The sequence below is a fragment of the Momordica charantia genome, assembly GCF_013281855.1.
Source record: "Momordica charantia cultivar OHB3-1 chromosome 9 unlocalized genomic scaffold, Mcharantia_2.0 BLBB01000009.1, whole genome shotgun sequence".
NCBI classification, from domain to species: Eukaryota; Viridiplantae; Streptophyta; class Magnoliopsida; order Cucurbitales; family Cucurbitaceae; genus Momordica; species Momordica charantia.
The window spans coordinates 24465218-24486943 of NW_028275167.1; the positions used below are offsets into that span (position 1 = coordinate 24465218).

General features: G+C 31.3%; 3 protein-coding genes across 3 annotated transcripts; 1 reads left to right on the forward strand and 2 right to left on the reverse strand.

The window, feature by feature from the left end:
• Nucleotides 1–1098: 1098 nt before the first annotated feature.
• On the reverse strand, nucleotides 1099–4605 carry LOC111015868 (Nucleic acid-binding, OB-fold-like protein). The gene is made up of 5 exons (XM_022291040.2): nucleotides 4452–4605; nucleotides 3595–3734; nucleotides 2473–2548; nucleotides 1987–2113; nucleotides 1099–1373 (listed from the first exon to the last, which is right to left on the reverse strand). Exons 2-5 carry the CDS (start codon nucleotides 3706–3708, stop codon nucleotides 1187–1189), a joined length of 504 nt encoding a protein of 167 aa, XP_022146732.1. The 5' UTR covers nucleotides 3709–3734; nucleotides 4452–4605; the 3' UTR covers nucleotides 1099–1186.
• Nucleotides 4606–8343: 3738 nt separating this feature from the next.
• On the forward strand, nucleotides 8344–11630 carry LOC111015917 (ARM repeat superfamily protein). Its single transcript, XM_022291106.2, has 6 exons — nucleotides 8344–8500; nucleotides 8587–8653; nucleotides 9064–9162; nucleotides 9271–9369; nucleotides 10734–10859; nucleotides 11150–11630. Exons 1-6 carry the CDS (start codon nucleotides 8471–8473, stop codon nucleotides 11293–11295), a joined length of 567 nt encoding a protein of 188 aa, XP_022146798.1. The 5' UTR covers nucleotides 8344–8470; the 3' UTR covers nucleotides 11296–11630.
• A 167-nt stretch (nucleotides 11631–11797) lies between these two features.
• Nucleotides 11798–15414, reverse strand: LOC111015916 (Transmembrane amino acid transporter family protein). Its single transcript, XM_022291105.2, has 5 exons — nucleotides 14953–15414; nucleotides 14529–14681; nucleotides 14225–14428; nucleotides 12745–13210; nucleotides 11798–12112 (listed from the first exon to the last, which is right to left on the reverse strand). Exons 1-5 carry the CDS (start codon nucleotides 15308–15310, stop codon nucleotides 11986–11988), a joined length of 1308 nt encoding a protein of 435 aa, XP_022146797.1. The 5' UTR covers nucleotides 15311–15414; the 3' UTR covers nucleotides 11798–11985.
• Nucleotides 15415–21726: the final 6312 nt, after the last annotated feature.

The window sequence follows — 21726 nt, forward strand, 5'->3', positions numbered from 1 at the left end:
AATCTTTCTTTTCCATTAATTCTATTCTTAGATCTTAAATGTAAAAGAAAGTGTGATTCATCGTAAAATATTGGTAAAAGTGTAAGTTTTAGTTCTTGAATTCTCAAAGTTTTTGTTTGATAAGTATATTAATCCTTTCTTGTTTTTCATCTTTTTATATCTTATTTTCATTTTCAATTTGTTATAAAACATAAATAAAAAGATTGTTTTATAGTATTTAAATTCATGAATGTTGGACATCCAATTCATTTTTCTTTATAAAAAATGAAGAAATATGAAACAAGAACATTACCGAACAAGTTCTAAACTTTCAATTTTTGTCTAATGAAGTTAGGCTTTAAAAGTGTTTAATAGGTACCAAACTTTCAATTTTGTGTAGGTTATTGACTTATTTGAAGTTCTTTGAATTAATGAATTATTAAACAAAATTGAAAAATATTATGAGTTCGAAACCCACCTGTATTTAAAGGAAAAAAAAAACTAAATTTTGTATACAACAAGACTTTCAACTTTCAATCATGTGTCCAAAGTCTATAAATCTCAAAAAAAAAAAAAGTTAAAAGCTCACGGACCATAGAACCGTAGAATAATTTGTACAATTTGTACGACCATCAAACAAATTTTGTTTTAAGTTACCATTGTGTCATGGTAAGTTGTAGTAAATTGAAAAAGAGAGTATGTTTGTGATATATCGTTCTAAAAAGGGAAGTGTCAAAAGTATAAGAAAACCACAAATGTGAAATGGTCAAAAAATATTGGAACTTGGTTGTAAAATTTCTTATTCATCCATACTTTGTCTATAGATTACATGTTAATTACACCAACATAAGCGAAACTCGGCAAAAAAATAACGTCTACTCCTTCCTTTCGAGGTCAAATGTTTAAATCCCCATATTCTCACGCTTTTTGTACCAAAAAAAGATTACAAATTAACTACAAAATACAGATTTCTATTACCTAGAGACAGATCAAAAATGAATATTTATAAAAATTTATTTTAAAAAAATTGGGATCAAATCAAAACATTTTAAAAAATTACAAGGGATTATAACTATGATTGAAACCTCGATTGAATTACAGTGGAAACCAGATCAATCCTAATAAATAAGTGCAAAAACCTTTTTACTTGATTTGCCAACAGCAGGCTATGTCTTGAGACATAGCTGGTGATGTCTTAATTTACAAATTAAGAATCTGAGTCTGATTCTGCATCCGATTGTAATACAAATGGTTTAGCTCTGTTCGTGTTGGCTTCTAGAGGGGGAAGATCGTCATCTTCACTCGAGTTGACCTCATCCTGTTCTTGTTGATCATTCTTTACTTGCAGATTTTCATTCCGATCACCCACAATCGCATTTTTGAAGACTTCTGGCCTACAATAGATTGGTAGAAAATAGGGGTGCGAGCAAATCAGTTAAGTCCGACGTCAAGTTGATCTATTGGTTTAAGAAAAATAAAATGAATGTGCGCAAGACAAAATTTTTTAGACGGTATCAACCGTCATACTAACTGAAAATTTATCCAACCCAAACCAACATACTCTTTTTCTTTTAGTTACATACTTCAGGAAACCAGACCAACAGACGGAGATAGTTCAAATCGATCAAACTAATCGTTTTTTTCAGTTTCGGCTTGCACCCATAGTAGTAAAAAGCATTGGCATATGGGAACAGACAAGTACTTGGAGTAGAGATATCAGCAAGCTATCTTTGCAATGGAAATAAAAGGTGTTGCATATAAATTTGGTTGTATATCTTCATCAAATTTCAATGATATTAATTTACCATCTGGTTCACTTTTTCACCAGCAGTTCCAAACATTTAACTTGAAAAAAAAATTATTTTGACGCTTCTGAATATTTGTGAAGAAATATCAGTTTTATCATAAGGGACAGCTCATATTTGAGGGAAAAAATGAATCTAGCTTAAAGTAAGAGAACTAGCATAAATTTACTAAATGAATAGATAGAAATTTGATATAACATACCATTCTGGCCATTTCTGAAGCTCGCGAACTTGTTCAAAATACAGAACTCTAGAGACAATACATGCCACCTTGCTTCCAGATTCAAGAGCATTCTTCTTTCCACTTTCATCAACTACCACAAAACTCCCTGTAATGACACGCCAGAGCAAACAAAGCTTCTTTCAAATACTTATTTTCAATACTTTGGAAGCAATCAGGAACGTCATAATACAAAATTATCCAAAATAATATAAAAATATCTCTAAGATTCGTCGAATATTGTTGAAGCTACTAAAAAAACTAATGACCATAATCATTTGACACATGATGAATTTCAATAACATTAAAATAGCATAGTCTCCGGAAGTTGACAGAGAAGCTAAATTCTAGAAAACCTTGGCAAGAAAATCAGATAAATAGAATTGAACCTCTTATTTTTCAAGAAATTAAAAAGAAGGAACTTTAATGAGATGTTGACAAAAAGAGGTAGAATGGGGCAGAACAGACCTCGTTTTATCCACATACTCTTTTGAAACTTGGCAGGAAATAATGCCAGTGATTTCTCGCCTTGTGCATCCATCACCTAGAGAAGGAATGTAAGTTGTATAAAAATCTTTCCAAAAATAATGGGCAAGTAATAGCACAATAAATTGGAAGGCAAGAAAAGGAGGAAAGAGGGATTGGAAACTGCAGAGATCATGGTTTCCAAATCAATGCTAAAAGAATGATGTTAATTTCCCACGACAGCTTTAGATATGTATGATTTCAAATCCTAACTAGGGAACTTTATTTAAAAACTTGTGAGTGAGGACAAAGCATGACCTGAGTCTGGAATCCAAATCTTAGATCTGGGACGTTACAAAAACCTATGGAAAAAAATTCTAAGTAAACTTTGATCCAAGACACCTCTTTTTCCTCAATTTCTTCTAATCCCCTCATTCCTAGTTGGGTTGGAGGAAATTTGTGGTTTGGACTTACTTCATGCTAGTTGTTGTTAACTTGTAATCAAGCAATCCTTTTACTAAAGAGGGAAAAAGAAATAGAAAAAAAGACAAACAGAGGAGGGACTCCTCTGGTCTCCCATTCCCTTCCTCCCCAAGTTCAGAATTAGAATGGTAGAAATCAGAAGCCCTCAAATCCAATCCCCTGGGCATGACCTTTGTCTCTCCAAATTCAAAGGATTCCTATCCTAATACATTATATAATTGCTAGCAGGGGATTATACTTGTGATCTCATCCCGAAAACCCGAAAAAGATTATGTTTCACGCTCTTAGCTTCTTCTGTTTGGTTGGGTTTCTTCTGTGGTATGGTTCATCATCAGAAGCTCACACAAATGAAACCCACTTTAGATGTTTCACGGATGACCCAAAAAGAGGAAATCATTAACAATTCAGACCGATTTATTCAACACAATAGCAATCATTAAGATTAAAAAATCAAAACCTACGATTTCAAACTTTTTTAAAAAATAACAATCATTAACTACCATTAAAGAATATTTTCAGACCGATATATGCAACACAATAGGAGAAGTGCTGGATTGCAAAGTAAGGAAGTAACTTTGAAGAAGAGTAGGCAAAAATGTAGGAGCAACAGAGAACAGGAGCGAAGATGAAAGAGGAGGATACCTCGATTAGATTGGAACCACGGATAGAGACAACCTGCATGATGCCATGGCCATCTTCAAGGCTAATGATATGTTGCTCTGATGCCCTCTGCAAGTTCTTTCTTCCACCCTTCATGCGACTCAGTTTCAACTAGGGTTCTTCTGAAAAGGGATTGACATAAAGCCCTCAGATTTCGGTGGCAAGTGAAATAAATATAATAAATAAGAAAAGGAACAAAAATAAAATATCGAATATGTTTCTCAGAATCTAGAGTAAAAATTGCAATATTATTCAATTCTAGTGTGAAATTTTTTTTTTCAATAACGGGGAGTCAGGCGCTTTACCAGCGACACCCAAGCCTGGATACGGGAGACTTCAAGAAGAATTTTTTTGTATCAAGCTGACTAGAAGGTTCAAACTTCAATTTTTAGTGTAAATCTTAATCAACTCGAATTCAAAATTTTCTGAAAAAGGACAATTAGGATATAATTTCCTCTTGTTTTATTCTTTTTAAAACTCTCATAAAAAACAGAAGTTAAATCTAGAATCTTTTTATGCCTATTTTTCTCTAGATAATTTTAATTGTTTATTTTATCAAAAAAAAAAATTGTAAACAACAAGCACATAGCTGCTCTTATTTCAAAGTACAATTAGTAATTGATTAATGTGAGGAAGAGAACTTCAATTATCACAAAAGGCTTATCCTCCTCTTCACCAACGTAATCTTAATCTAAAAACTCATCAAAACCAACCATATTCTACAAATATAAATACGCTGAAGTTGTTTTGTCAATCAAAACAAGCCCTAATTTGAATCTAAAAGTCCTAATTTTAGATTTTCAAGAGAAGAAAGACATAGTTGGAGACTGGTAGAATACCCGTAACAATAGAGTAGACAATCAGCGGATAGCTACTAGAATTCGGCGGCGGCGGCGAAGGGGAGCCGGCGGTGGAGCACAAATGAGAGGAAGATGAAATCTGGGTACCTAGGGTTTCTCCTGCCTTAATTTAACGAAATGGGCCGAGCCTGAATTATTGGGCTACTGAGTTTTTGCTTTGGCCTTCTCTAATTTATATGATGTACTTTAAAATTAATTTAATGTAATTTATTAACAGTTAATTTTTAAAAACAATTAATAAATCTGGAGAACTATACAATTTTTAATTAGATATTTGGATTATTAAAAATATAAAAATACTTGGGTTTTGGAGTTTTAATGAGGAATTTTCCATATTATAATTGCAGCAGTTGAAATTGTATCTCAAAATTTTGATTCATCTCTTTATTTATTTTGTTCATTGTAATTTGTAACGAGGGAAAAATAGTGATTTTGTATTTTGACTTTTGAGAGGGTATTTGGAAGGATTGTGGCAGAATTGCACATTTTATTATTCATTTAGATTGACTCAAAGTTTCATTTTATTATTCATGGGTCTCGAAATGGTGCATTTTTATTTCGCTCTTTGTACAAAATGTTTCCATAATATTTGCAGGCATCAGTGTAAGCCGAGGACCAACTTAGGATAATAGGGCATCAATGCTTTTGATTTAGTTAATTTTAATTTTAAAAAACTCATTATGAAATGGTATTTACTCTCTTCAATTTCTCGTTACAAATTCTCTCTTTCTTGAAAAATTCAACTAACTTTCTCTCTCTTATTTACTCACCATACAAAAAAACCCTAAATATTTATTGTTATTTTCCTCCTTATCACTCCTAAGCCGCCTCTTCCCATTCCCATTCTTTTTTCTTCACCTTCTCTGGAAAAACAAGCAACAAGCCGCTCCATTTACGATTTTTTCTGATGAAAGACATACGTCGAGAGTCGAGAGCGGGAGCGAGAGGGCGAGAGCATTTTTTTGTCTGTTCTGTTTTTTTCTTTTTTATGTGGGAGGTTTATGTGAACTCTTTGTTCTTGGTGTTTTTTATTGAGTTTTTACCTCTCTATTAGGTGTGACCCATTCTTTTGTGCGTGTATTTGTTATTTTGTTTTTGAATTTTAAGCTCCAATAATGGATTCAACATTGGGAGGGGATGAATGAAAAATAAGGAAGAGAGACGATAGGGAAAAGTACATGCCTTCAAAATCAAAACAAAAAAATCCAAAATCAAAGGAAAACAAAAAATCGAATGGGATGTGGTATAGAAAGAAATGGAAGAAAGAGAGAGGGAGAGAGAGGAGTGCATGTCCTTGAAAAATTTGATAGTGAAAAAAAAAATCAAATCACTAAAGGGGAAAATGATCCGTAGAGAAATGGAAGAATGAATAAGAGAGAAGATAAGAAGGGATAATTTGTAATTTCATACAAAAGTAACGTAAGCAAATTGTTAGAAAACATAAAATTTGGAGTTAGTGATACATTTCATAGTTGGCTTTGAAAAAGGCTATTCAGTCCAATTTTCCAAGTTTATCCTTTGTTAAAAATTATTCTTATCACTTGCAAAGTTTCAATAACCTTTCATAAATGTTTTAAAAATAGTTTTTGACAAACATTCATTAATATTTTAAATCGAAAATTATATAAAACGATGTGATATTTAATGTGGAAGTTTGTTTGAAACAATTAGCTGACAGTACAAAAAAGAAATATTTATTTGTTGTAGGATTGGTTAATTCTTCCGAGTAAACCTTCCTGTTAATTGTTATATATTTATTCTAGATTCCGCCATGTCAATTTATGCCAAATTTTCATTCAAAAATTAATTGATATTTGCTCAAATGTATTTTTAAGATGTTATTTGTTCAAATATATTTTAAAAATGTTTATGAAATGTCAATTTTTCCAAACTGGCCTAAGTAGGTATAAGCCCAAGCAGAAGCATAAACATGAAAAATAAAGTAAAAACCGTGGGCAAGATTTCTCTAATTAAACAAAATATTTATTTACACATTGTACCACTAACTCAAAGGAAAAAAAACAAAAAAAGTATATAAATAATTGATTACTGTTGGGTAAATACGATGTATATATAAACTAAATAACACTGGTAAACAGATTACAATGTAACTGGCTAAAAACAATATAGTTATGACAATTTGATGAACACCAAACTTGATAAATATAGTCGAGGCACCCTTCAATAGCATTGACCTGAAAATAATTATTTGCTATGCACAAGTTGCTAGTAGTCTACAACGAATCGTCTCAACAAGATACAACGACTAACCCTAATAAAACAACAATCTCGAACTACTCAGATCTGACATAACTTTTAGATGTTTGCTCTCAACATAAATAAGAATAACAACTCAAAAGAAGAGAGAACTCTTGTGGGAGGAAAAGAATACCCAATTGTGGTATGCTTGGATATCTCAAAACGAACAAAACCACAACTATATATACTATATATAGTTGTCCAAACATGTAACCTCTCACACAAAATTAAAAACATTTGGTAACATTTTTACATATGTAACTTTAACCTATAAATATAAAAAGTTTCTCGCTTAAGAAATAACTTAAGTTTAACTTATGTATGATTTTAACCCATAGAGTTACAAATGTATAAGTTTGTAACTTTAATCAAATAAGAAACAAAACCACTGTTGTAAAAAAAATATTCACAATGTGTAATTTTCATTTTCTTTTACACTTTAATAATCCAACGAGTACGTCCCTCCGTTGGGCTACCACATTATTTCTTTACGTACAATTATAAATTTGGTGTTAATTTTAATATAAATAAAAAAAAATTTAATTGCTCTATCGTGGCCACCGCTGCGTAATTTCAAGTATATTCACACTATAATTTTTATCTTGAATTTCTTGAGATCTTTATAGTTATATTCATACTATAATTTCTATCTTTGACTTGAGATTTTTAATTATTTATTTTTTCGAAAAATTCAAATGCATTAAACACCAAATTAACAAAAATGGCGACGACAACACGAATGGAGGAAGATGTCAGCACTCTTTTCATCTCTTAGCCGATATTCTATAAAATCGACGATGAGGATAGAAACGATGGTGGCACCAATCATACGAAAGTACAATTACTAAAATAAATAAAAGTTGAAAGAAAAGATAAAGTATAGATACTAAAATAACTTAAACATACATTATATTATATTGTTCTAAGAATTTACTTTAATTTAGTGTTAGCTTCCTTGATCAACTATTTAACCTACTCTTTAATTGTCTAGTAGTTTTTGAACTTTTAATTTCAAGTTTTTAAAATTTAAATAACTATTAGACATAATAAAACTGTGACCTTTTGATTTTGTGTAAAAAATTTATGAATTTGATAAATGTCTATTAGGTCAAGAATATACAAAATTAAAAGTCACGAGACCTATTAAACACTTTTTAAGAGATACAACCTTAAAATTCAAGAATTAAACTTTATAATTTCGTATCCTGAAAGATTAAATTTAAAAGAAGTTCTAATCATATTATAAAACTTTTCATTTTTGTTATTTATATATTGATAAATATGCTCATGGGACATAGGAAAAAAATTGACTTGAAATAATTATACTTAATCTCACATCCACTAATGACTCTTGCGTAGAATAAAAAACTTATACTAATTATAATTATTTAAAAAAAAAGTTAGTAAACTAAGGATAAGAGTAGCTCAATAATCCATTTAGAAGTATTTCTATACCAAAAATTTCACGAACCAAATAAAGTATGTTTGTCAAAGCGAGCATAACTCTAATTGACATATACATCGTTCAAATTCAGTCTCAACATGTTGTATTGAAAATAAAATAATAATAAAATAAAGGGTATGTTTTTTTTTTCAAAAAAAAAGAAAAAAAAAAGAAAAAAAACTATATTTTAAACTTTCTTTAAGCTATTTCCATCCAAATCTCTCAACCTAAGCAATTTCATACATTGCCCATCGACACAGCGCCGGAGCCGGCGGCCGAGCTTCCGTTGTGCACCATGAGCATGCTCGCATCGAAGTTGAACACTGTAAAATTTCTCCTCTCGCTCTCTCAAGCTTCCTATTTTGAGAATTTTCTTCCATGGTTTTTTCCCCTTACTCGCTTCTGTTTCAGTATCTCTGCAGAAGAGAGCCTGTGCGGACCCTGCAATTTCGCACTTTTTCAGCTTACAACGAAAGCGGTAAATTCTCTTTTTCTTTTGATTTCTTTCGAAGCAATCGATCTATTTTCTATCATCCGAAGACATGGGTTGTTTGGTTTCCCATATGATGCACTCGAACTGGGAATTAAGGGTTTCTTATTAGATGGCTATCATTTAATTAATATCATTAGTTTTTTCGATCTTAGAACCCTGTAACCAACCAATTATTAGAAATTTCTGTACACTGTTGATCTTATTTTCACATGCTCGTGCTTCTGTGGCATTTGTTGAAGAAGTTTTTGAATTAGAGTTTTGATGATTCATTGAGAAAAGTTTGGAGGTGTGGGTCGATTTAGAAGAATATTTTCAATTTGTAAGAGGAACTGGATGAGTTTCCATGCTCCTTGTGATTGTTGTTAAATGCCTGATTGAAATTGAGTTAATTTCAGAGATCGAGAAGGAGGCTGAAAGAAAAGTAGGATGGTTATTGAAACTAATCTTTGCTGGGACTGCCACATTTCTGGGTTACCAGATTTTTCCATACATGGGTCTGTAAACGATGTCTCTAAATTGCTTTTTTGATTTCTTTTGAAGTGAAATATTTCTAGTTTTCGAATCCTTTACGGTGTTGTGTTGAGTTAGATTTGTTCTTACAGGGGATAACTTGATGCAGCAATCTGTGGCGCTCTTGCAAGTCAAGGATCCATTGTTTAAGAGGATGGGAGCATCTAGATTGGCTCGTTTTTCGATAGACGGTACCGATACTCACTTCCCCCCTCTTGAATTGGTTAAAGCTTTTGAAACTATTGATTGTAAAACTAGTCTCAAACTTCTACCTGTCGTCGAAACTTTGTCCCAGGATCAACAGTAGATCTTGTTAGCCCATCACATTTTCCTCCCCAGGTTTCTTTAAAATTGTTCTAAGACCTTTTATTGAGATTCAGTAATCATGAAACCATCATAAATATATATAATTGTAGCTTTCATAAATCCTCAAATTTAATCAACAAACTCTTTTGATCTTCGTTTCTTTAGAATCTTTTTGGCTTGTGCTTGGATGTTCCCTTTTTGTTTCTTTTTGTGGCTGTTTGAGGAACCGAATGTTTCTTTTGCTCCCAAGGAAGTTGTTTTTTTCTGGATGTCCTTTTGTTTCTACTTGTAACTTTTCATAATATCAATAAGAAGTTATGTTTCGGGAAGCTCTTTTGAACACAACTTAAAATTGCGTGAGATAAAAACGTTGGCGAGTTAAATTGCTGATTGATTAACTAAATCAGCTATTGGGTCATATTCCAGCATAAAAAGATGTCAGGAACTTCTTACTACATTGGAAAATAAAAGAAGTGTCTTTCAAGAAGGGATCATACATTTACCCTTTCTCTCTCATAGAAACTTGATCTTAAACTTATCTGCAAACCTTTTTTTACAGATTTTGCTTGCTAACCTTTCATCAAGCTTTTTGTCGTCTTTGATAGAGGGATTATAACCAGGATTGGTGGGCTTTGATGGAGGAGGTTCTGTTGTCTCCTCCCAAAGGAAATTTCTCTGGCAGGCTTATTTCTTTGCTATTTTATGGTCAGTTAGAGGAGTAGTGGCCTGTTTCTTTTAAAAGTCTTTGCTATTTTGTGGGAATTTGGATGGGGAGAGAATATAATTTTTAGGGGATGGAGAGATCTTGGGAGTATGTGTGAGAGATGATTAGATTTAGTACTTCCCTGTGGAGTCGGTTTCTAAGTTGTTTTGTAATTGTCTCCTAGGTGTTATTCTTTCGGATTGGAGCCCCTTTCTTTAGGTGGGCCTCCTTTCGTTGGGTTGTTTTCGTATGCCCTTGCGTATTCTTCGTTAGTCAAAGTCCGATTTCTCATTAAAAAAAGACTTCCGATCAAACTTTTTCAACCTTTATCCTCTTTATCCTTGCAGATTAGATGAAAATTTGCCAATTTTAGAAGACCAATTGAAAAATGTTTAAGAGTGAATATAGTCCATCTCTAGTTTTACCTTATTGCACTTAATTTATTGGTAACTTTCAGAATCTCAACTGACTTTTCTTGCAAGGAAAAGCCTGTTAAGTTTACTGCTGAGATCTGATTACAAGCCTTTTCATTCTTTGCAATTACAGATAAAAGAAGAATGAAAATAGTGGAGATGGGTGGAGCTCAAGAGCTCTTAAACATGTTGGGGGCTGCCAAAGACGACCGCACGCGTAAGGAAGCTTTGAAGGCTTTACATGCCATCTCTCATTCAGGTCCGAATTCTAATTCATACCAGTATTACTTTAACTTATTGTTTACGCTTTAGTTTTAATCTTCTCTACGAGCGACAAGTTTTTAGCGTAGGATTTGAATACATAAATATGAATATCACATCTGGATTTGTGATGCTGGGTCTCTATTGCCCGAGTTCTGATCTTGAAATTAACACAATGATTTTGCATTTCCTCCTAAATTTAGAAACCATGACGATATAGGTGGTTTTCTGCATCCATTTCAAAACGTTCATTTTCGTTTTTTAGTTTTTCTTTATATACTTTTTCAGATGAAGCTGTCAGTGCTCTGCATAAAGCAGGGGCAATCTTGGTTATTAAATCTACTCCGGATTCGGTTGAAGATACGAAACTGAACGAGTTCAAGTCCAACCTAATAAAGAGATTTGAAGATCTTAGATACGATGTCTCGTCTTGACATGTAAGAGTTTTATTTATTTCATTTGTAGTTGTTTAGTGTGGGGGTATCAAGATGAAGCCATGAAGCCTCTAAAGATATCACAAGGTTATGAACTGCATTCACTTCAAATGAGTGGTGGAAATTCAAGACGGGCGTTGTACATTTTTTTACTGTCTGTTTTACATTCTTGCAAAGCGGGTTTTCTCGGGTTGAGATACTTTATAAGTAGTTATCTCGTCGTTGCGGGAACCTCTCCTGTTTAACAAAGCGGGTTTTCTTGGAAAGAATTGAGATGCTGAAACTAGCTTTGTTATGCTTTTAGGAATAAAATTGATGCATCACCCTTTTGCTCATGTTTTCATATTTGATTTTCAGATTAAGGACCCCTCTTTTGGCATTTTCAGATGTAATTTTCAGACCCAAAGTTTAATTGACCTTACACAATATTTGCAATCAATTTCTCACAAACAAATACAGAACTTAGAAAACCCACTCACAATTTAACATTACATCTTTCAAATATACAAAACCTGAACTTTTATTCCCTTTTTTTTTGGTTCAAATCGACCTACCTTAACCAAGAGCTGGGCTCAGATTAACATACAAAACTGAACTTAAAATGGCAAAAAAATAGTGTTTACAAACTATACAACCAATCATCAACTCCAGAACACAAAGAATTGGAACTTTCAAAACAATTAACGATATCTAAGACTTACTTTTCAATGCATTGTTTATGTTCGTAGAAATGGCAATGGTGCTGGTCGCTACTGCCAGAATTACCATTATTGAAGCAACCAACTTGTCCTTCTTTGTTGATATTCCATTCACATCCCTACATAACCAAAGAAATTTTGGTTAAAATTCAACTCAAATGCTTAAATTTGATACGTTGCGTGTAAATTTAATCTTTTTTAATATATTCTCATGATCATATGTGATTAGGCTGACTATTAACACGACAATGAACTGAAGATAACATTGTAAAGTAAAAAGTTTGAATGTTTAATCACATAAAAGAGGCTATTTGAGTGTGTGTGTGTTTTTTTTCCTCTAAAAATTGTTTGAAAAGATGTATTTTACTTGTGTTTCCAATTTTTCTCTTCCAACATTTAAATTGAGTTCCACTAAAAAATAAATGGTGTCTATAAATTAGCAGTAAATTTATCAAAACAGAAAAGAAAAAAGAAATAACAAAATATTATTTCTATTTACTATACCTTATCAAGTTATTCTAAAAACTCATCCAACTAAACAAGTTATCAACCTAAAAATGGAAACATGATTCTCATAGAATTAAAAACTTATGCTAATAGATCTAAAATGTTCTCAGCATACTCCCTAGATTTGTCAATAAAATAATACTGTAGAGATTTAAACTTATAACATTCTATTTCGTACCACCCTAAATGATTCATAGATTTAAAAAGGCTTAAGTTAATGCATGAGAGGAGGTAAAATTTGTACCTAAGAGCGATGGCGCCGGGGAAGATGAAGGCGAGACAGACAGCTGTAGTTGAGCCCATGAACTGAAAAATATACCATATGTTTGGGAATGCTATTGCAGCCAAGTAGGAGAAGACCAGCAAAGCCAGAGTTATGGCCAGAAACCTTTTTGTATCCGTGGCCAAAGGAGGCTTCTTTGGGAACAGGAATTCATTTATATTGGACCTCAGGGGGAAGTTTTGCAAAGGGAAAACCAGCATTAGATGAACTGCATAGCTTAATCTCACCACATCATTCAACAAAGCTCCAAATTCTGAATCAGGACTCTCATCAAAGTTCATCAGAATATCTGACATTAACGAGTCCCCAAATAGTAGGTACCCAAAAATGCCGATCACGAAGTAGATAACAGCGCACAGAAGGAGCGCGATCCGAACTGCCGTGATCATGTGTGATGGCTTTTGGAGCTCAGAGCTTATTGGATGAACTACCAATATAAAAGAAAGATTCTTTTATCAAATAGGAACGAATAAATCAAAAATAAAATTTGTGGAATGAAGAATAACATACAAATTCTAATTAAATGCTTAATTTCTAATGATGAATCTCCATCTACTGGATAGATTTCTACAGAGAATTCTTATTCAGACGAAAAATTCTAAAACCATCTAATAAAAACAATAGAATCTTTCATCTCAGTCGAATAAAAATTAGACTTTATATAAGGGGAAACGGGGACAGGGAAATTTCTGTACAAAATGTGTCCCGATCCTGTGGCGAAAATTAACGGTCCACATGCTAGAAAAAAGGGAACGAAAGGAGTAAATAAATTAGTTAAAAGAAAAGTGGTGGGGCTAATATAACAAACGATTGAGAAAAAAGAACGTTTTACATAAGATTATAATATTTTTGAAAATCTTTTATTGATTCTCACACATTGGACCACAAATGGAAAATCATTCTACTCTTTTTTTTAATTAAAAAAATCATAAAAATGAAAACTAATTAAAAAAAAAAACTCTCATTCTCTCCTAGGTTTGGCAAATTAGAACCGACAAAACTTGTAAAATTGATCAAACCAACAATCGATTGGTCGATTCAAGGTTGTTCGGTTTGATCCATGATCAATTGTTTCGAATTTCAATTTATAATACGGTAAAAATCAATCAAAATGGGTGGATTTTAACCCTATCTTCAATATAACTCAATTAATTAAAATACCTATTTTTAAGCGTATGCCATGAAAGAATCATAATTTCGAATTAAAAAAAAATTTATCTTAAGATTATTATAATCGATAATTTTAGTTCTCTCTCTAGTCTTTGACACCTCATAGCTAGACAAGACTCACCGCCCCCGCCTGAGCCTATAAACCTATATTCAGTTTTAATTTCCTCTTTCTTATCAGTTCCGGTTCGGTTAGACCGGGAAACATACCGAACATAATTGAACAGCTAATTTAATTACAGCTACAGGATAGGGTTTTTTGGTTGTTACTCACCATTGAAATGGAAAGTGAAAGCTGTGACAAGAACAGGCACAGCAGTGAAAAGGTCGAAGAAGGAGGTTTGATTATCCAGCTCCGGTAACAATCTGGTGCTCTTCGTTTTGCCTTGAACCAGCGCCATTATCGCCATTACAGAGCTTATCCCCACGAAAACCACGGCCAGAACAACTGATATAAACGAACTGAAACTCAGAGAATCTGAAACAAACAAATCCGAATTGGCCGCAATTAAAGCAACAACGAACAAGAATCAGAAGATTGATTAATCGACATGATTCGATAGTTTCAGGTTACTGACCAACGCGTCGGAAAAGAACCAAAGGAAGCAGAACGAAGACGAGAGTGAAAAGGATTGAGAACTCTCTGGTGTTCCACCAGTGATGCCCAAACCATTCTTGCAGAACTCCTAAATGCACCTCTCCTCCTTCCTTGTTTCCGGAGAGCACGTCCCCTGGAAATTCCACAGATCAGAGCAAAATCAGAGAGATGGGAAGGAGAGAGATGATTCCGATTCCGATTCCGACATTTGTTCGATTACGAAACAAATCGGAAATTAATCTCAAATTCAAAAGAATAACAAGAGGAATCGAAAAACACTATGCGATTTCACCATCGCCAATCAAATCAGATGATGATAATTTCCAGCCCTAATCTTAAACTACAAACTACAAAGCAAGTAAATCAACAATCAATAATTAATCTCTAAAGTTCGGAGAACTTACCTATTATAATCTGGTACATGATCAAGCAACCGAGATTGGTAACCATGACACAAACCTGTGTAGCAACCGAACCAATCGGACCAAACGACTCCTTCATCAAGCCGGCGTAGGTGGTGGAGACGCCGGAATGAGTGAATCTGAGCAAAATCTCCACCGATATGTCGGTCATGAAAGCCACGAACACGATCAGGACGAGGGCGGGGATTACGCCGAGGACCTTAAGAGCGAAGGGAATCGACATGATTCCAGCGCCGATTATGCTGGTGGAGACGTTGAACACAGCGCCGGAGACCGACGCAGTCTTCGAAGCCGGCTTCTTCGCCGGCAGGAGAGGTACGTTCTCCGGCGCCGGCGACATCCCGGCAGTGAGTCAATGAAAACCTGGAGAGAATAACGGTGGAAAAGACGAAGAAAGAAGAAAAACAGAGACGTCAAATCTTCCCGTACGCGACGATATGGGTGGCTAATATAATATTTATATTCCACCATTAATGGTAATGGTGGATCATGGGGGAGAGAGAGGAATTTACCAAAATGTCTCCATATGTGGTAGGTTCTTACTTGTTGACTCGAACTTTTTGATGGAAAATATATATATATGACTATATCTTTTTTATAAGAAGTTGATCTGTAAGAAGAAGAATTAGGTCGAAAACCTATCGAAGAGAAGCAAATGAAAGGCGGATAGTAAAAATTCTATTAATTCTTATGTTGGACTTTTTATTTGTATATTTTCTACGGAATCTAGATTCAAATAACACAACTTTTTGATCAAATATATACACTTTAATCTGTTTACCTCTCTGACCAGTCGAATAGTGGACCAATAAAAGTACACTACATCAAAAGTTCTAGCTTCTTACTAGAGTTATATCGGACATTCTTCATCTTATTTTGAATTTATTGTTATTGTTATTATAATTATTTTGATATCGTGTCAAAGTCATCGAAGTATAAAAAATATTGGTTACAACCATGATTAACAATTTAACAAGTTAGTTAAAAGATGAAAATATACCTTAAAAAAGAAATTTAGAAACTAGATCAAAACAATAAATATAAATAAAAAGAAATGTATGAGGCCTAGATGATGGGTAGATGCTTGTGCCCGTTTGGCTAGTGAAGGGCAATAATGGCAGCCTATTAAAATCAATGATTGAGAGTGTTTATATGATTTAATAACAATAAAATTTACCCGATAAATTTAATATAACTCCAACATATCATCAGATTTCTCGATTCATATTTATAATGTTATATTCTTGTAAAAAAATAATAAATAAATAAACTCATTTTGCAAATAAGAAATTATGTAAATGATTATTTTTAAAAATTGGATTAAAATTCTATTTGATCTCTACCTTTTAAGATTTGATTGCTCTTAACAGAAAAAGAATGTCGTAGTAAAATAATGATGTGACAAGATGACATTGTTTTTTAATTAGTAATTAACCTTTTTACCAATACTAAACTATATAAAATTAAGATTATGGAATAAAAATTAAATCACATTTATCTAAAAGCATAGCATCGGCTCCACGTCAGCATAATGTGTATTTATTTATATGATGATGAGCATGAACTTTTATTTCCTTTTTCCCCCATTTTTCTTGAGGCATTTTGTTGTTTTTATTTATGAAATTATTTCTTTTTGGGGTTAAATGCTTGTGGTTGTCCGGACATAAAGATATCGATATGTTTCTTTCGGTTTGCCGACATGTTTTTTTGTGTTATCATTTTTTGGTTTAAATAAACACGGTTTTTTCTTTTCTAGTTATTGCATTTTGAACTTTAATTCACATTTTAGTATATATTTTTTTTAAAATATCTATTTTGAGGGATTGTAATTCTAACTTTTGTTTATTTTAGTTCTTAATACTTATGGAAGAAAAAAGGTTTGTTTTGAACTTTATACTTTTAAAAGATAACTGTTTTAGTCTATTTTGTAAAATTTTAATATAAATTTTATACCTAATGAAAATTTTAAAATATGATTTTATGGCTACATTTTAAGAAATTTTACGAGTAAAGTATCATGCTAAAATTATGATCCAAAGGAATGTTATAAAATAAAAATGAAGAAACTAAAATGACCACTTTTTAAAGGGATAAGAAAAATATGTTTTTAAAGTATAGAGATTAAAATGAATAAAAGTTAAAAGTAGAAAGAATCATAACTAGATGTTGTAGGGTCATATGGTTGCTCAGTAAGATTGGTCGAAGTACGTGTAAGTTGACCCAAATACTCACGGATGTCAAAAAAGAAAAAGTAAATAAAAGTAGAAGGATAAAATAGATGATTTAAAAAATATAAAAATTAAAATGAAGTATGAAGTTAAAAGTGGATGAATTAAAATAGTATTTAAATTTTGTTTTTATTGACAACAACTTGGGGATGACGGGAGAAATAGTGACCTCAATCCAATTATTGGAGTTACATTTTTTTTAATACTTATTATTATTTTTAAATAATGTTTTAATCTCATATATTTATAGTGTTTTTCTAATATAGTCTTTATTTTTTAATATTTTCAATTACACACTTCTGGTTGGTAAATGTTAAAATTAGTCGATGATAAATTTATATTTTACAATATTAGTAATAGATATTCGAGAACATCCTAAGATAAAAGGTCTGCAAAAAAGAATTAGTACTCCGAAGATTTTGTCAATGTCCTGTCCAATAGTAAACTTTAAGTTGAAGATTAATAATTTTGCATACCCTTAAATTCCCGTTCACTACAAGAATTTTATTTTTTGGTGACGGAAGTTTTGGCGACGAATTGAAATTTCGTCGCCATAGGGTACTTTTGGCGACAAAAATTACATCTCGTGGCCAAAAGTATCCTATGTCGACGTTGGCATGAGGGAGGAATTTCATTTGAATTTGCGGTTCACAATCCGTAAAGGTAGGTAACTACATGCTTAGTAGAGAGAGATTGGTTGAGTTGTTTAAGGGTTCAAGTTACTTGGTCTAGTTTCAGTTTATATAATTTTTAAAGTTTCAATCATACTATGTAGTTTTAAGAGTTTCTATTTTGTTTATATGGTTTATTTAAAATTTTCGCAGAGCACATCACATCTCTGTTATTTCAAACTAGTATTTTGAGTGATAATATTTACGAATTAATTAGAGCATGTTCGGTAATGTTCTTGGTCTGATTTCTAATTTCAAATTTTTGAAAACCATAAGTATTTGATAGTTGTTTCTCATTTGTAAGAAAAGATTCAAAATTTTGTAGAAATTTTTGAAAGAACATAATCAAGTTTCTTGTTCATGTTTTTAAGTTTTTCCAAAACATAAATAAAAATACTATTTTATCATTCTTGACTTATAAAATAAATAATAAATAAAACATACACATTTCAAATATTTAATTTAAAAATTAATTAATCTAGAGAAAGTTTCTATTTTTTTAATAATAATAAAAAAACAAGAAATAATTATCCAACTATGTTGTTTACTTATTAAAAAAATAGGAAACAAAAAAAGGAGTAGAATCTAAGAAACAAAAATGTTACTGGTGGACTTTTGGAGTTTACAACCAAATAAAAAATAGGAAAAAATGAATGGATTTTCATGTGGGTAAAAAAATAATGTAAGAACACTGTTGGGATTGATGGAGCCAAACCGCAATTGAAAAAGAATTGGAAGCATTGAGGAATGAAATTGAAATTTTTGCTGCATGAACTAGCTTGCCAGAAGGGGCAACATTGAGACATTGCAGAGAGCATCTCAACATAGTGACATATAGGTGGAAAATCAGAGAGGTGCACAAGGGTTTGCGTTTGACAGTGCAACATCCGTAGCGTTGAGATGCCAATTGTAGCGTCTCAACACTATGGCAAGAATTTAAATAATCATTTGTTTTTCATTTAAGTGAAGTTATAGGGATTATTTTCAGCCAAATTTGGGAGAGTTTTTGTGGCAACTCAAAGGTAGCAATTCAAACGTTGGTAGCACACAAAGATGACAGATCAAGATCATTGTTTGGGATAATTAGTTCTCGATACTTTGTGAGTTATTTCATTCCTGTACTTAAACATAGTGCTTAGAATACTTAGAAGCCATTTGCTTTTGTTGAGATCTCTAGAGGGTGAATAACTAGGGGATATTTGAGTTCTTACTTGTATCCAATTCTCATATTAGTGAAATCCGCATTTGAGCGGAAGACTGGACGTAGCTATTAGGCAAACTAGTATAATTATGTTGTTTCGTTATTACTTTCCCTATTTTCTCATATATTGTTTGGTTGACTATTTATTTGGATATAACTATGGAGGGAGAAATTGCGTGGAGCGCCTAATTTTCCGACTGACACATTATAAAATTTAATCCAACTCTAAAAACTAAATTAAAACTTTTTAGTTCGTAAACACCAAATTACTAAATTGGTAATTTAATCGTATTCTTAAATCAATAAAATCGAAGCAACTATGCCACGTGGAGGAAAATGGACCATTGAGGGTGGATAATGATAAAGATAATGCAATACATTACAAAAAGAAAAGAAAAGAAAAGAAAAATATTATATAATATGAAATGTTGTGTAATCATATACGCATTCATCATGATAATTAAAATTTATTAAAGGCACGTTTAATTACTTGTTCTTTTTTTCTTTTTATTTTATTTTTTGAAAATGATTTTTTCTCCTTTTAAAAGTTTTAGTCGAACACGAAATTAGACTCCTCATTTGTTGTTTTCCAAATTTTTTATTTATATGTCGGATTTGATAAATTTTTTTATATATTTCTAAGTTTCATTTTTTTATTAGCCAAAAAAAACCAAAAAGAGAATATATTCTTAAAAAACATAAAATCAATAACATTTTCTATTTTTAAAAGTAGAGAGATATGTTAGAGAAAAAAACTTATTTGGTGAGAAAAATTTTAGAGAAAGAAAAATGAGATAATAAGAAATATGTTAGAGATAGAAAAGTTAAGAAGATCTCATAGATAGATTAGAGAGATATTATTTGAAAAATAAATATAAATCAGAAAGAGTGGTGGAAAAATTAAAAAAGAAAAAATTTTAGAGTGATAAAAAATGAGAGATACACATACCAGAGAAAAATAAATTAGAGTGATAGAAATAAGAATGATATTCTTCAAATTAGTTTACTTGATCTATGTCACAAATAAAAAAGATCTTAATACTTGATTTATCTTAAATATAATAAATAGATCAGAATAAGGTAAGAATGAAACTTTAAGGAATTTGTCAATAAAATAATTACCTTTTGTTTTTAGTTTTTACTTTTGATTTTAAATTTTTTTAAAAAATAAGATAATCAATTCAATTTTCTATTTTTTTTAAAATCTATTTTGAAATTCGGTGTGAATTAAAAAAAAAAAAAAAGAGTAGTTTTCAAAATCACGTTTCCGTTTTTCAAAATTTGAATTTTTTTCTAATACTGAACTTTTTTTCTTTATCATACTTATCTCTGAAAAAGATTTCTTTTTCATTATAAAATTTGTTTTCTTTTTAAATTTCTCTTTACAATTTTTTTTCTCTCTACGAAACTTTCATGTTTTGAATTTTTATTATTATTTATCTCTCTTCAAAATTTTCATTGATGTGTAGTTTTATTTTTTATTCTTTTTTATAATAGATCAATTTCATTTCTCTTTAAAAATTTAATACTTTTTTCATAATATTTTTCTCTATAACCTTTAGTCTTTTAAAACTTTTCTTTTTTCTTCTTACTCTATTTTTTCCAATGAAAATTATATATTATTTTCTAGTTCAATTTTCTTTTGCTGTAATTTTTATTTATCAATATATTTATTTATTTTCTCTAAAAATTATATTCTGAATATTGTCTTTAACTTTTTTTTCACTAAGTTTTTTTTTATTTTTTATTCATATCTTTAAAATTTATCTTTCAAAAGTTTATTTTCATCTCTCTGGACTTTTATTTTCATGTTTCTACATTAGGGATACAAAAATTTCCATAGGGTCAAGGTCCAAAAATAGAAAATGTATGTCCCGATCCCATCACTGATTCCATTTTTAATTAATTAATATATATTTATTACATTTTTTTATTTTTTAAATTCTAAAAATAATTAAAAACAATTATAAAAATGATAATTTTTCTCGAGAATATCTCCCGGATCGAAGAACGAGGTAAGGACAGTTATTAAAAATTTTCACGAGTACGAGAATGAGAGAGAACATCCTCACTCCGCACCCACACCATTGTCATCTCTACTCTACATATAATTTTCTGTCTCTAATATGTATTTTCAATTTTCTAACTTTTTAAAACAGAAAACTAAAAATGATTACCAAGGTAAAAAAAGATGGTTATCAAACCTATATATTTTTTGTTTTTAAGAAATAGAAAACCAAAAACTAAAAACACAAAAACTAAAAACAAAAAAATCAAACGGGGCGAATCTGACTTAGTGACATCAATCCAGCTTCTTCGACATGAGGTTTCGACCATGGAAGATAAAGTAAATTGGATATTTGGTTTTTGATCTTTCTCGTTTTTGTTTTTGATTTTTAGTTCTCTGTTTTTAAAAAACAAAAGTCACATATATTTGATAACTGCTTTCTGTTTTTAAAAAACATAAAACCAAAAATGTTTAGTAACCCTTTTTAGTTTTCAATTATTAAAAATTTAGAAAATTGAAAATGTATATCAGTGAGAAGTACACCAGAGATGATAAGGGGGTAGGACAATAATGATGTAGGGCGAAAGTAAGGATGTCCATGCACATGAAAATTTCAGTCCCTCGTCTGCACCTCGTTCTTCAGTTTGG